Source organism: Geotrypetes seraphini, chromosome 2 (genome assembly GCF_902459505.1).
Source record: "Geotrypetes seraphini chromosome 2, aGeoSer1.1, whole genome shotgun sequence".
Classification (NCBI taxonomy): domain Eukaryota; kingdom Metazoa; phylum Chordata; class Amphibia; order Gymnophiona; family Dermophiidae; genus Geotrypetes; species Geotrypetes seraphini.
This window is the reverse complement of record NC_047085.1, coordinates 147244654-147261282: the sequence shown is the minus strand read 5'-3', so window position 1 is coordinate 147261282 and position 16629 is coordinate 147244654. Positions and strand designations below refer to the sequence as shown.

At 41.2% G+C, this 16629-nt stretch overlaps 1 protein-coding gene across 4 annotated transcripts in view; it reads left to right on the top strand.

Moving 5' to 3' along the window:
* Positions 1-16629, top strand: part of LPIN2 (lipin 2) — a 293670-nt gene that overhangs the window by 63908 nt on the left and 213133 nt on the right. For all 4 annotated transcript variants that reach the window (XM_033933961.1, XM_033933960.1, XM_033933962.1 and 1 more), the window contains one exon: positions 7203-7298. In XM_033933961.1, coding sequence (XP_033789852.1) covers positions 7203-7298 — 96 coding nt within the window. The remainder of the gene's footprint in view (positions 1-7202; positions 7299-16629) is intronic.

The following is a 16629-nucleotide window of genomic DNA, read 5'->3' as shown; positions in this document are numbered from 1 at the left end:
AGGCTGCTCTGAAGAGGAGGATCAGCGGCAGCGGCGAGTGAGGGCAGGAGGTGATGCGGCGAGGACGCGGGCAGGGAGTGAGAGCAGCGGCGAGCGAGTGAGTGAGGGCGGGCGGTGACGTGCCGAGGACAGGGAGAGAGCACAGTCGCGCGCCTTCAGCCATCGCACGTGCCTCCGGCCCCTGCAAGCGCCGTGAGGTGTCAAATAGAATACTGCCACAGAAACACACCTCACGGCGCCAGGAATCATGAATTTTCAAGAGCGCATGCGCGCTCTAGGGTTTTATTATTATAGATAATTAAAAGAAACAGAGTAAATATTTAAAAGTGGATTCTTACCAGATAATTTCCAAAATTAGATTTATACGAGAACAAAGAGCTCCTATAAAAACACCCAAGAGTAAATATTAATACAAATATGATTTCCATAATATATAGGCAAACAGGAAAATACCTCGCCTTAGAATATAGGTAAACAACAAGAAGGCAAGGGAGGTGTCTTTTCAATCAAATATTTAAGTCTTTATTCAAAAAAAGTTAGTCCCAACAAGGATCCCAGTTTCGGCGTATGATGTATGCCTTTCTCAGGAGACACTAACATAAATAATACAACACATGAAAAATACATTTAAAAACAACTTAAGATATTAAAAATACAATAAAACAATGGACCAAAACAACAATATAAAAGAAGCAGTATAAGGGATAGCAGGAAGAAAACTAAATAAAAACGTGGCCAGAAAAGCATCGCGATCACAAAATAAACTAAAACAACAACAACAACAACAAAAAAGGAAAAATAATGACAAAACCTTGCATGAAGAAAGGTTAAAAAAGCATAAATAAAAGAAACAAATGTGGGAAAGTCTCTGCTGCAGAGATTTTAAATAACTAAGGGGTCCTTTTGTGAAGCCGCGCTAGCGGGGTTAGTGCATCGGACATTTCATCACGTGCTAACCCCCGCGGCCGGCTAAAAAACTAACGCCTGCTCAATGCAGGCATTAGCAGCTAGCGCGGCAGGCAGTTTAACGTGCGGTATTACGCGCGTTAAACCCTTACCGCAGCTTGATAAAAGTACCCCTAAGTGCATGTTAAAGATAAAAAGGGAAAATGAAATAAAAGCACGGTGGCCCTTACCTTCTGGAGACAATCTGCAGCAGATTGTCTCCACAAGATAAGGGCTACCGTGTTTTTATTTCATTTCCCCTTTTGATCTTTAACATGCACTTAGTTATTTAAAGTTCCCTACAAAACAGCCAATGGTTTTTATATTTTTTACAGTCTATTGCCACACGCGGTGTTTGTTAATGCAGGACTGCTACACTTTTTCATTCTCTGTAGTAGAGACTTTCCTTTATTTGTGCTTTTTATTTATGCTTTTTTAACCTTTCCTCATGTAAGGTTTTGTTGTTTATTTATTTTTCCTTTTTATTGTTGGATTTTAGTTTATCATGTGACTGCGATGCTTTTCTGGCCACATTTATATTTCACATTCCTATAAGGTTGGGTTTTATTATTTATCTTTTTCTTTTTTGAATTCAATCAGTTTTATTGAATTTTGTAAGACAAACAAAATACATTACCAGATAACAAGAAATAAAAGAACATAGTCCTGCAGTTTCTATTATTTATCTTTTTCAAATTTCTTTTACTTTTTCAGTTTCTTTTGCCGATATTTGTCCTCGAAGATGATTATGACCATGGCACTTATGTGCCCCCCACCCCTTTTTTTTTTCCCCAAACTGCCGTTTTTTTCGGGCCAGTTTTACTTTCAGCTCATACAGTTTAGAGCGGTGAAGATTGTCCTTACTAGGTAAGGGCAACCAAGCTTTTATTGTATGATTTATTGTATCTTTTGCTTTTAATTTGCATTCTGTTATTTTGTATGCTGCTGCCATTTTTAATTTTTAATATGCAATTCTTAAGCATTTGTTTGTTTTTGCTTTCAGCGTATTTTGCACTTTGTGTCTACCAGCCAAAGTACCTTTGGATACTGATTTTACCATAGTTCTGTTTTCTCATTTTCATTTTTAAGTACTGGGACGCTTAGGTTGATTCAAATCTACACGATTCTACGCATGATACACGGTCTTGTAATTCTCTACTTTTGGCTTTCTGATCCAGTTGTTACCTTTCCAAGCACAAACACCAGTGGTCCCATTTTTTTGTTTAGGTTTCCTCCTGCTCTCCTTACTTCAATTTTCCTTTTCTGGTACATGTAGTTTTTTCTGAGATTCATCAAAATTTCATTCACAATTAGATTTTCATCTATGATATCACTAGTACTTTGTATTGATTTCACCATTACACTGCTCCGATAGACTCATTTAGGTTATTCATGGCTTCTTTTATATTGTTGTTTTGGTCTATTATTTTATTGTATTTTAGATATCTTGACTTGTTTTTAAATGTATTTTTCATGTATTGTATTATTTATGTTAGTGTCCCCTGAAGAAGGTGTACATCATATGTCAAAACTGGGATCCTTGTTGGGACTAACTTTTTTGAATAAAGACGAACATTTGGTTGAACAGATGCCTCCCTTGCCTTCTTGTTGTTTGCATAACATATAAAAATACAAATATAACATTAAATAACTAGCAGATATAAGACTTATAGAAACATGAAGTGGATATAATTCATAGAATGCATAAAAATAAATGACAATAATCAGATTGAATACCAACAAAGAAGAATATAAGAACATAAGAATAGCCTTACTGAGTCAGACCAATGGTCCATCAAGCCCAGTAGCCCGTTCTTATGGTGGCCAATCCAGGTCCCTAGTACATGGACAAAACCCAAGGAGTAGCAATATTTCATGCTACCGATCCAGGGCAAGCAGTGGCTTCCTCCATGTCTTTCTCAATAACAGACTATGGACTTTTCCTCCAGGAAATTGGCCAAACCTTTCTTAAATAAAAGACTGGTAATAGCATAACAACATTGTACCATTAAAAATTTAATATGTTGAGATGGCCGACGGGGCAGCTAGCTGAGCGTCCCGATTAGAACCGAGAGCGAGTACCTGCTTGTTTTTTCCTCCTTTGCGGTGTTTACCTCATCCAGCAATGCCAAAGAGAAGGGGACGAAGTGCCACTGTAGCCTCGCGGCGCCCTGATCCCGCTAGACTCGGCAACATCGAGGAACTAATACGTCGGATGCAGGAAGTGTCGGCGGTGGCGTCGGCTTCCCCGCTGGGAGCACTCGTTGGTGAGCAGGATGTGGTCTCCCCAGGCTTGGAAATATCGCTAAGCCCTGACGCCAGAACACCACCCCCTCTTCCTCAGCATACCAGCTCCCCTCGGACAGTAGAGCCATCTGAGGTTGGTGAGCTCCTGTCCAGTGAGGCTTTGGTCATCGGACAGGGGAGAATGGATGTGGACTCCTGTGTTGTGAGTCCGGTAATGGCTGAGGCTCAGAGCAGCAAGAGGGAATGCAGCTTCCAGGAGAACAGCATGCAGGAGGAAAGGTCAGCTATAGCTAATTTTCCTATACAAAAAGTACAAACTGTTGAAATAGAGAAACCCAGAGAAATAACTCTTGAGGCGATATGGGATCTGGTGGCAGATTTGGCAAAATCTATAAAACCCCAAATTTCCCAAATTGAATCAAAGCTAAATATCCATGAAACAAATATTAAAGGTTTACAAACAGATTTTCAGGACCTTAAAGATTCAAATGCTGCCACTAAACAACTTAGTGAAACGTTAATGAAAGACAATATAAATATGAGAAGAAAATTGGAAGCTTTAGATAATCTTTCTCGTAATAACAATCTTAGGTTGATTAATTTTCCTAAAGTGGCAACAATATCTCCGAGAGAGATGATAAAAAGATATATGATAGAAATCTTGGATATTTCAGAAGAATTGCTTCCACCTTTAACTCAGGCTTATTTTCTGCCTATTCGGAAAATTGAAGGACAACATCAACAATATCAAGAACCACAACAGCTACCTACAGAGGTCCAACAGAATTTAAATGTTTCACTGATACTAGAACAGTCGGACAAGGAAATCGCGACACCAGCAACTTTACTTCTTACTGTTGCCTTGGCACCGGATAAAAACTGGTTGCTGAGACTTTTCTTCAAAAACAAGTCAAAAGAATTTTTGGGATTTAAAATACAAATATTTCCAGATCTGGCTCGAGAAACCCAAAGGCGTCGTCGTGAATTTCTGATTTTGAAGCCGGGAGTTATCGCTCTTGGAGCCTCTTTCTTCTTAAGACACCCATGCAAATGTGTGATATTATATCAAAAGCAAAAATATGTTTTCTTTGAGCCTATACAACTGACAACCTTTCTGTCAGCTGCACACCTGAAAGCTGGGATTAATACAACATGAGTGTTCATTATTTGATTAGGTCACTTCCTTCAGCTAAGTGTTCCTGTTTTTCTTCTTATTGATATATTGCTAAGATTTGTGTAAGGCTCACCGTTTTACATTTTGGATCCATAATATGAGGACTTGAGGAGGAGATTAAGATTATTTTTCTTTGATTATAACTATTATCTCGCTTGGAATGTGTTCTTTAATGCCTCTCCTTTCTATACAAGTGTATACTTGATTGTTTATTTGAAAATTGATAAATAAATAATAATTTAAAAAAAAATTTAATATGTTAGTGAAAACATATGAAAATTAATTATTTTATTGTGTCCAGCACTAAAAACTGCACTACAGTTTTGTAGAAAGGGGAGAAAATAAATTAGATAGTTGGGAACAACAATATAAATGAAGTGAATATAACCATCCAGCCTATCCAAAAACAATCCTTTTTGAATTTGGATGTATGACTGTTCACCCTAAATACCACCTCCAGCCCATGCATAAAAAAATTAAAAATCTAGACATGATCATTTTAGAACAGGGGTCTCATAGTCGCGGCCTGGGGGCCACATGCAGCCCGCCAGGTATTATTTTGAGGCCCTCGGTATGTTTATAATAATCACAAAAATAAAACAGTTTCTTGATCATATATCTCTAGCTATAAATTACAATATTATTATTAAGACTTAGCCAAAAGGAAAGATTTATAAACTATAAAGAGTTTTACTTCATTCAAAATTGTCATTTCTTTAATAAGACATTAACTATTTTTTTCTGAGGCCCTACAAGTACCTCCAAATCCAAAATGTGGCCCTGCAAAGGGTTTGAGTTTGAGACCACTGTTTTAGAAGCCTTATTTCTTGCAAACAGTTTATCTGCATTATGTGTCTCATAACTTTGCAAACCCAAGGCACACCTAAATCACACTGACCTCATCAGAACAGGTAGTGTAGATATGGAAAGAACTTTTGAGGCCATAAAGAAAAGCTAGGAAAGGATTGAAATCCCCACCAGAAGCCAAATGATTCAAATGGGAAGGCTTAAAAGGATGCAGGGGGAGAGATGCTGTATGCAGTGGCAGCTCCATGCTATATGTACTCTGTTAATTCTCATACTGAAGGGTCATAGTATTGCTAGGAAGAGTGGCATACTTTTCTGACCACACATGCTCAGAAAAGTACTGTATGTTTAAGAGCCATGGTTGGGAGTTGCTTGTCGTTGTGAGGTGCTGACTTGGAACCCAAGCATAAAATGGTAGTAAATTTTCTGTGGCATATCTGAATGCATACTAATTGAGAAACACTGTGCTGTGGTGTAGAAATTCAATCAGGAGTCTTGTTTTATTTAGAATTTTGTCTTGTTTGATAAAGTTGAGGAGTGGCCAAGATGGCGGCACTAATCTGGCAGTGCTGAGAACGCTCCTGTTGCTGCCTATCTATTCTACACCACCGGAATGCCGCACACTAAAAGGAAAGGCAGTGTGAGGGCGTCTACCTCCTCAACACTCTCGTCTGCCCTTGTACAGCGAACCTTGGAGCAATGCCTGCCAGTGGTTTACTTGGGACTTGGCGAGTTTAGCCCTGCTGTGAGACCAAGGGGAGAGGACTTCTCGACCTTGCTGGAGCAAGAGATCTCGCTCTTACCAGCACCGGTAGTCCCGCCTCCTTGTCCGGCGGATGCAGCTGTCCTGTTAGTGGAAGGGAGGCTGGCTGAAGTTCCACCCAACCCTGACATAGAAGGAGGATCCACAGCAGATGAGCTTCTGCTGAAGTGGACCAGCCTCGGGGATTTTTACCCACAAATGACACACTATCGGCAATCCTCAAGCCGCTCCAGAAACTGGAAACTGCAACTATGAAGGTGGCAGAAGAGGTAAAAGCTCTTGGAGCCAAGTTTACCAAGATTTTTTAAAAAACATACTGAAACAAAAAATTCAATAATAAAACTCCAAAATGAGGTACAGTCATTACAAGCTTACAAGACTGTCGCGATAAAAGATAATATGGTGCTACAACGTAAGATAGAAAATACTGCAAATTATAACTGACGTTTGAATGTGAGAAGTTTGAACTTTCCCAAGTCTCCCGGGATCTCCCCCTAATGATATTTTCCAAAAATATTTGGTGGAGGCATTGAGATATTCCTCTGAATTTATACCCCCTTTAAATAAAATTTACTGTTTGCCTCTATCTTTGAAAAATGCCAGGAGATTACGGAAGGGGAAAATATGAAATCTTCAAAGGTTGACTTAAAAAGCATATCCGCTATTCTTGAGGAATCTACCTCCGAGTCAACCAAATTTATTCTATGGAAAAAAAAATATGAGCTTATTTAGATGTAACAAAGTCCACTCAGGAAAGAAGGAAGCAGATCCTGTCTTTAAGACAAGAAGTTGTATCTCTGGGCGCAACTTTCCTTCTAGCTTACCCTTGTAAGTGTGTTGTGAAATATGCACAAATTAAGTATGTATTCTTTCTGCCAGATCAATTAAAATCCTTCCTGGAGCTGAAGAAGATAGCCTGATGGAGCACACACAGATGCATTGAATTATTGACAAGCCAATTTGTGTTTTAGCCTTACCTTTATTATTATTTTTCCTTTTGATTAAGAAATGTACTTCTCTTTATTCTGGCGATAACTCCCCCCTAAGTTTATTGGGCTCTAAGGAAGATTATATAATTATTCTACATATCAAAAGTTTTCTTTTTGTGATGGCATATATTAACTTTATTTTGCTGTATTTCTTTAACAAGTAGTTTATTTTCTTGTAAAAATGATTGAAAAAGTGATAAAAGAATAAAAAAAAGAATTTTATCTTGTTTGTCTATTCAGCGTATTCACATTTTGTTCTGTTTTGTGTGCATCACAGATTGATATAGAAATCAATGGAAACCAAGTGGATCTACACATGAAGTTAGGAGACAACGGGGAAGCTTTCTTTGTACAGGAAACTGAGGAGGAAAATGTAAGTGTCAGATTTAACGTGTTTGAATGGAATTATTAGAATATTATTTACTTGCTATTCTGTGTCTTAAATTCAGTATCTTTATCTGGCTGACTTTGCCATACAGGATTTGATTCAAACACCTAGCTTTTGCTTCTAGGGCTATGACCACTGTGAAGGCAGAGTTCATAGGTTTGGGAAGAAGGAAATCCCAGTCATAGCTTAGCTGCACACTTCATTGCAAACCTGCAGGGAACTGTGGTCTCTGCATCTCAGCTAGATGCTTATTGCAGAAATGGCAGAGCTTGATGGGGCATAACAGGGGGATTAAAATTGAAAAGAACAAATAATAGCTCATACAGCTGGACGTGAAGGTCTGTAATGCTGTGGCCCCAGCTAGGACAGATTCTAGTTTAGTTGGAAGAAGATGTATTTCAAATGGTATCCTTGCCATTCTAAAGATGTTGATCAGTTTTTCTTCTATGTTTCTAATGTAGCAGCATACAACTAATTTTGTTATGTGTGTCAGAAATTACACATTTTTTTCTCTTTTATTTGCTATAGAAAGTAACAGACATTTTGAACAATAACATATAGCCATAACAACTTTGCTCCATTTGCTCACATATCCAAATTCCTCTACCCTGCCACCCAACCCCTTTGTGAACTCCATAATAGTTACATTCTTGCCAGATAGACAGATGCTGTACCATGCAACCACAAATCAACAAAACAATACAAAAATCATTCGCAAGAAACTTAAGGCAAGTTTGAAAATTCTTCGACAGAACACAGTTCCAGCTCTTGGTCCAGTCCCTAGTCCTAGGTCTTCTAGACCAGTGTTTTTCAACCGCTGTTCCGTGGCACACTAGTGTGCCGCGAGATGTTGCCTGGTGTGCCGTACGGTCAGGGCCGCTATCAGGGCAGTACCACCAGTCTAGGGAGAGGGGCGGTCCGCCCCACGTGGACAGGAGAGAGCTGGACGGGGGACCCGCCGAGTTCAATACATCTCGAGCCGCGAGGCTCGTCTTCTGTTCCTGCCTGCCCTGCAGCTAACATATAGCCGATCGCAAGCGTTCCCCGATGTCAACGCTGACGTCGGAGGGAGGGCTTAAGCAAAGCCTGCCCTCCGACGTCAGCACTGACGTCGGATAATATTTCCGTTCGGCTATTTGTGCGCGGCAGGGCAGGCAGGAAGCAGAAGACAAGCCTTGCGGCTTGAGCTTCGTTTTGCTGAGAAAGTTGCAAAGATGGGCTGGGAGGCAAACACGGAACACAAAAGGGGGGAGGGAGTGCGTTTTGGACACAAGGCATGAACTTAGGAGAGAGGAAGGGAGGGAAAGAGATGCTGAGGTGGGGGAGGGAATGGGTTTTTGGACACAGAAGGCATGGACTTGGGAGAGAGGAAGGGAGGGAAAGAGATGCTGAGGTGGGGGAGGGAATGGGTTTTTGGACACAGAAGGCATGGACTTGGGAGAGAGGAAGGGAGGGAAAGAGATGCTGAGGTGGGGGAGGGAATGGGTTTTTGGACACAGAAGAAATGGACTTGGGAGAGAGGAAGGGAGGGAAAGAGATGCTGAGGTGGGGGAGGGAATGCGTTTTTGGACACAGAAGAAATGGACTTGGGAGAGAGGAAGGGAGGGAAAGAGATGCTGAGGTGGGGGAGGGAATGCGTTTTTGGACACAGAAGAAATGGACTTGGGAGAGAGGAAGGGAGGGAATGAGTGTTTGGACACAGAAGGCATGGACTTTGGAGAGAGGAAGGGAGGGAAAGAGATGGTTGTGTACACGGGGAATAGAAGAAAGGAGAATTTTTGGTCATAGGGAGGGAGTGAGGTACAGATAGTGGCATACCAGGGTGGGGGGGGGCGGTCTGCCCCACCCCGGGTTTACGTCCCAAGGGGGTGCACAGCTGGCCACCCTCCAGTGTTGTCCCTAGGCCGGCAAACTGCGGCTCTTTAGCCACTTGAGTGCCACCGCCACCAACGGTGTTGTTGGCGGTGGCAGCATTATAAAATACTTTCTTTGTGTTTATTTGATTCCTATTCAAGAGAATTACTTTATATATAGTCAATATAGGCACAGAGTTAAATTTTTTAACATTTTCTAATGGTGGTGTGCCTTGTGATTTTTTTCATGAAACAAGTGTGCCTTTGCCCAAAAAAGGTTGAAAAACACTGTTCTAGACTACTGCAACATACTCTATCTCCCCTGTCCCGCAACCATGATAAAACTACAAACAGTTCAAAACACAGCACTAAGACTTACCTATTCACTGAGGAAACATGACCACATCACGGTGGCATACCTCGACTCACACTGGCTCCCAATACAAGCAAGAGTACAATTCAAATTCTACTGCCTACTATTCAAAACCATAAACAGAGACAGCCCAGCCTACCTAAACAACCGCCTAATCCAAACTACCTCAACCTGACATAGGGGAACCCACAAACCGTTCATGCATCCCCCAATCAGAAGCGTCAAATGAAAAAAACTGAACGATGGCTTTCTAGCCACAAAAGCAGCAAAACTAGACTACCAGCTCTCCAATTTACTGATAACGACTCCAGACTACAAATCGTTCAGAAAAGAAATAAAAACCATCCTATTCAAGAAATCCTTGAAGACAAACACCGCAAGACTCATCCTAATTCTCTGAAGCAACTCGCTCTATTCTTCAATTCATCTGGAAATGGCCAGATAACTCCTTTTGAGAACCGCCTTGAACCGCAAGGTAATGGCGGAATAGAAATCACTAATATAATGTAATGTACTAGTGGACACCTGGAATGCTCTCCCAGAGGAGGTTATTGCGGAATCCACTGTTCTAGGATTTAAAAGCAAACTAGATGCACATCTCCTTAAGAGAGGCATAGAGGGATATGGATGACTAAAATTACGCCAGGTGTATACCTGGCTGGGCCTCCGAGTGTGCTAATCACCGGACTTGATGGACCGAACGTCTTATCCGGAGATGGCAGTTCTTATATGTTCGGAGTTAAGAGCAAAGTCTGTCAGCTTGTACAGCTTATACAATCTCCGCTCACAGGATTCTCTGGATCAGACTGTATGCAGAAAATTTGGTGTCTAAAGCTATTTTGAGCAGACTCATCTTCAAGGGGCAAATGCTCTTTAGCAATGGTTTGGATGAACTAATGACAAGTGTTATGGACTGTCATCCTAAATCCTTGCCAGACAGTAAACCACAGGGTTCAGGCAGTACTAATCTTGGTTCCTTTCATGGCCATAGAATACTGCATTATGGGTCTATCTATGGGATCCTCATCACAAAGGTCTTATCAAGGTTCTAGACAATGGTTTGGTAGCTCCAGCAGAGCTCAGACTTTCGGTTTGTGCTCAGCAGCCAATGTTAAGAAGTCCCAATGATGCCAGGTTGCCCTCTGAGCTTCTCCTCATAGGAGGGAGACTCTTGGAGTTCTGGGTGCAAATTTCTTCAGACCAATGGGTGCTGGATGTAATTTGAGAGGGCTACAAACTAGAATTTTTTCGCTCACTCAGGGACCTTCTTGGATTCCCCGATGGGGAGACCAGAGAAGGCTGTCAAAGTCAGAGAGACAGTATGAAGACTGTTGCAAATTAGTACCCTATAGCAGGTTCCAAATGCTGTCTCAGGCTCAGGGAGATACTCTATATACTTCATCGTTCCCAAAAAAGATTCGGAAGACCGAAGGCCACTCCTGGTTCTCAAATCAGTCAATGCAGTCTTGAAAGTTCCCAAATTCTGTATGGGAAGATGGTTGAAGCATTGATTAAGGATAGCATAGTCCAACATCTGGATACCCATGACCTAATGAGAGCTAGTCAACATGGCTTCAGGAAGGGGAAGTCATGTTTGATGAATTTACTTCAGTTTTTCGAGACTGTGAACAAACATGTTGATAGCGGAGAACCGGTGGATATAATATACTTGGACTTCCAGAAGGTGTTCGACAAAGTTCCACATGAGAGACTTCTCAGAAAACTACAAAGTCATGGAATAGAAGGGGACATACTAAGATGGATAGGAAAATGGCTGGAAGGCAAGAGGGTGAGCGTAAATGGAAAGTTCTCGGACTGGGAGAAAGTAATTAGCGGAATGCCTCAGGGTTCGGTTCTTGGGCCCATCTTATTCAATATTTTCATAAATGACCTGGAAGAAGAAACGACCAGTGAAATCATCAAGTTTGCTGATGACACAAAGCTGTGTCGGGCAATTAGGTCACAGACGGACAGCAAGGAACTTAAGAGAGATTTGAGACAATTAGAGAAATGGGCAGAGAAGTGGCAAATGAAGTTTAATGTAGAAAAATGCAAAGTGATGCACCTGGGCAGGAAAAACAAGGAGCACCAGTATACCTTGTTTGATATAACTTTGGGCAAAAGCGAACAAGAAAAGGACCTGGGGGTAATGATAGACAGGACCCTGAAGCCATCGACTCAATGCACAGCAGCGGCAAAAAAAGCAAACAGGATGTTGGGCATGATAAAGAAGGGTATCACGAGTAGATCTGAGGATGTCATAATGCCGCTTTACAGAGCAATGGTGAGACTACACTTGGAATACTGTGTCCAACATTGGTCTCCCTACCTAAAGAAGGATATAATACTACTGGAGAGGGTGCAGAGGCGAGCGACGAAGCTTGTAAAAGGTATGGAGAACTTGAGCTACAAAGATCGCCTCAGAAAACTAGGATTATTCACCCTCGAGAAGAGGAGACTGCGAGGGGATCTGATAGAGACTTTTAAAATACTGAAAGGATTCGACAAAATAGAGCAGAAAACAACTTTATTCATATTGTCAAAGGTGACTCGGACAAGAGATCATGGACTGAAGCTGTGGGGGGACAGGGCCAGGACAAATGTCAGAAAATTCTGCTTCACACAGCGAATAGTGAACGCCTAGAACGCTCTCCCGGAAGAGGTTGTGGAGGAAACCACCATTCAACGATTTAAGGGCAAGTTGGATGCACATCTTCTTGAAAGACACATTGAGGGATATGAGTAACTAAGGTATTCGCCAGAGTAGGCCTGGCTGGGCCTCCGCGTGTGCAGTTTGCTGGACTAGATGGACCCAAGGTCTGATCCGGTGCAGGCATTTCTTATGTTCTTATTGCCTCAGTGGCTCCGGGTGAATTTTTGGACTCTCTGGATCTGACTGAGGTTTAACTTTCAAAGAAGATTTCTCAGGTTCCATGTGCTAGAGTAGCACTTTCAATTCGTGGCACTGTCTTTCGTGTTAGCCACTGTGCCCCACACCTTCACCAGAATAATGGTGGTGGCAGCAGCCCACTTGTGCAAGGTAAGGAATAAGAGGTTAGCTTTCATAAACTACAAGAAATCGCAGAAAATGGATGATAGGCAAAAATATCTGGAAAAGCTAAGAGAGGCTGGTCGCATAGTTAGGAAAGCAAAGATATAAAAGGAAGAAAGAAATAGCTGACATGGTAAAACGGAGAGACAAGACATTTTTTAGATATAGCAGTGATAGGAAGAAGTGCAAAAATGGCATGGTGAGACTGAAAGGTGAAGGGGAGGAATATGTAGCAGCTGATAAAGAAAAGGCTGAATTGCTTAACAAATATTTCTGTTCTGTTTTCATGGCTAAAGTGCCGGGAGCGGGACCACAGAAGACAAATGTGAGTAGGGATAGAGGAGTTGTAGATGCTGATTGATTTTCAGAGAGTTGTATTTGTAAGGTGCTAGCTAAATTAAAGGTAGACAAAGTGATGGGGCTAGATCAGGGATCTCAAAGTCCTTCCTTGAGGGCTGCAATCCAGTCGGGTTTTCAGGATTTCTCCAATGACTATGCATTGAAAGCAGTGCATGCACATAGATCTCATGCATATTCATTAGGGAAATCCTGAAAATCTGACTGGATTGCGGCCCTCAAGGAGGGACTTTGAGACCCCTGGGCTAGATGGTGTATATCCGAGGGTGTTGAAGGAACTTAGGGAAGTTCTGGTGGATCTGCTGACTGACCTTTTCAATGCTTCTCTAGAGTTGAGAGTGGTACCAGAGGACTGGAGAAGGGCGTATGTAGTCCCTCTCCACAAAAGTGGAAGTAAGGAAGAAGTAGGGAATTACAGGCCAGTAAGCAAATTAATGGAAACACTTTTAAAATGGAGAATGGTGAAGTTTCTGGATCTGGTGGATTAAAGAACCAGAGGCAACATGGATTCATTAGAGGTAGGTCTTGTCAGACAAATCTGATCAATTTCTTTAACTGGGTGACTAGAGAATTGGGTAGAGGGAGTGTGCTAGATGTGGTATATTTTAGATTTTATAAAGCCTTTGACAGTGTTCCACACAAACATCTAATAAATAAACTGAGTGCCCTAAGGATGGGCCCCAAAGTGACAGGCTGGGTCAAAAACTGGTTGAATGGAAGATGACAGAGGGTAGTGGTTAATAGAGGTTGCTTTGAGGAAAGGGATGTTACCAGTGGTGTGCCTCAAGGTTCTGTTGTTGGGCCTGTTCTTTTTAACATTTTTATAAGTGATATTGCTAAAGAGCTGTTGGGTAAGATTTGCTTCTTTGCAGATGATACCAAAATCTGCAATAGAATGGTGTGAATAATATGAAGAAAGACCTTGAGGATTGGTCTGAAATTTAATGCTAAGAAATGCAAGGTCATATGTTTGCACTGAAAAACCCAGGGAATGGTACAGTTTAGGGGGTGAAGAACTTATGTGCATGACAGAAGAACGGGACTTGGGTGTGATTTGTATGTGATGATCTTAAGGTGGCCAAACAGGTTGAAAATGGATAGAAGAATACTAGGGTGCATAGGGGCTAGAAGAATACTAGGATGCATAGGGAGAGGTATGGCCAGTAGGAAAAAGGAGGTATTGATGCTGGTGAGACCTCATTTAGAATAATGTCTGCATTTCTGGAGATGACACCTTCAAAAAAATATAAACAGGATGGAGTTGGTCCAGAGGAAGTCTACTAAAATGGTGCGTGGTCTTCGTCATAAGGCATATGGTGATAGGCTTAAAGATCTCAATATGTAAACTTAGAGGAAAGGCGAGAGAGAGGAGATATGATAGAGACAGAGATAGAGTTTAAATACTTATGTGGTTGAAATGCGCTCAAGTCGAGTCTCTTTCATTTGAAAGAAAGCTCTGGAATGAGAGGGCATATGATGAAATTGACATAACATAAATCTTTATTTATATACCGCGAAAGCCTTTCAGTTCGAGGCAGTTTACAGGAAAAATGGCTGAGGAGAATCAGCAAGCTACAGCAATGGAGAGAGGACTGAAAATTGTATAGATGGCATAGAGGGAGCCTACGCAGGGTTTTATAAGGAGGGAGATAAATAGGTAGGAATGTTCATAGTCTTAGAGCAACAACGTGGAATAGAGAGTCAATGGGTTGAGAGACTTTTCATGGAAAATTTAAGGTGGGTCTTCCTGTTTGGGGAAGAGGAGTGTTTTTAGGAGCTTTCTGAAGTGCATGAGATGTTGATGTTCTGACCAGTTGGCTCCATTTGGGATCTTTGGAGGCTGCTTGTTGATGAATCTCTTATGAGTGCATCCTTTAATTGAGGAGAAGGCGAAGAATGATTGAGTTTGAGTAGATCGGCCGGGTCTGGCGAATGTGAACTGATTGGTGAGGTAGTTGGGCAGTAGAGCTTTGTAGAAGAGATCTGAATTGGAAAAGTACTCTGCTCTCAATTTTCAGTCAATAAAGTTTTTGGTAGAAAGGTGTGATATGATTGAATTTTTTAGGTTGAATATGAGCCTCACTGCGGTGTTTAGGATAACGCTTGGTTTCCGGAAGTGTTTGCATAGTCTTGCTAGGTAGATGATGTTGAAGTAATCTAGGATGCTTAGGACTGGTGTTTTGATTAGGAGTTTGAAAGGCACCTGGTCGAAGTATTTTTTGATGGATCTGAATTTCCAGAGTATGTTAAATCCTTTGCGTGTGACATGGTTGACATGGGCAGACATGGATACTTGTTTATCTAGATGCACACCCAGGATTCTGATTGTGGAAGAGATGGGGAAGTTGACTCCCCTTAGGGTTATGGAGTTTATTGAATAATTGATGGCTCCATTTCAGAAAATCTGGGGACCGTTAACAGATTTTTGTAATGAATGATTAACTTTTCCCATGTTAAGGTGATTAGGGGGGAAAAGGGTGGGTTTTACTTGTTGTTATTATATAATACATGAGTATTTCAATAATTTCACAGTAAGGATAATTTTATGATTTATTGAATAGGGAGGGAGGGGGAAGGACTATTAGATTCAATAAGGATGATATAAATGTTAAATTTCTTTCATAATATTTAAAATATTATAGAATTTTAATTTGTAATGAAATGTTAAATTTGATGCTTATATGAGAGTTAATCAAGTGTGTATCTTTAAGTTTTAAATGAGTTTATTTGCTTCACTTGTTGTAACAAACGAAAATGAATAAAGAATTAAAAAAAAAAAAAAGAATAATTGATGGCTGTGGCTAAAAGAGTTTTGTTTTCTCGGTGTTCAGTTTTAATTTGAAGTGGGTCATCCAATTTTCTATTGTAGATAGGATGGTGTCTATTCTGTGTATTTCTGTGGGCGTCAGGCATGTGTCATGGAGGACGATTGTAATGTCATCAGCATAGCTGTAATGAGAGATGTTTAAACTACTGAGTTATTCTCCTAGGGAAGCAAGGTAGACGTTGAAGAGCAAGGGCAACAATGGGGAACCTTGTGGGACGCCAGTCACTAGTCCATGCCTTAGATAGTGTGTCCTCAATCTTGATGTGGTAGCTGCGAGATTTCAGGAAGCCCTTGAACTAGTTCAGTACATTTCCTGATTGTCTGTAGGCATCTAGGTAGGATAGCAGCAGGTCATGATCCACAAGGTCGAAAGTGCTACTGAGGTCCAGTTGGTGGACAAGTGGGTTTAGACCCTTGCTTAATAGATTATATAGATCAGTGATAAGTAATGCAGTTACCATCTCAGTACTGAATGACTATCTGAAGCCTGATTGGGAGTCATGGAGTAGTTGACAAGTGTTCCAGGTGACTCATCAATTGAATTTATACTACTCCCTACATAAGTTTTATGAAAAGTGGGATTAGTGCGATGAGTCTGTAGTTGTGAAAAAATGGAGTGGCTATTTTATTTGAAAACCTAGCGTCGGATTCCTGAGGAAGGGGCTTTTTCTCCCTGAAACCAAGCCTGGTCGAACTGCCACTTCAGTGAACACTTCTAATCATTTTGTTTCTGTTCTGAAGGACGCTAAACCTCTGATTCTAGTGTGGAGAAAGCTTTGATACCAGTGTAGATCATAAGCCAAGTGAAACTGTTGGCATTCTCACAGTGTAATCCTTTTGGGGAGGCAACTGGC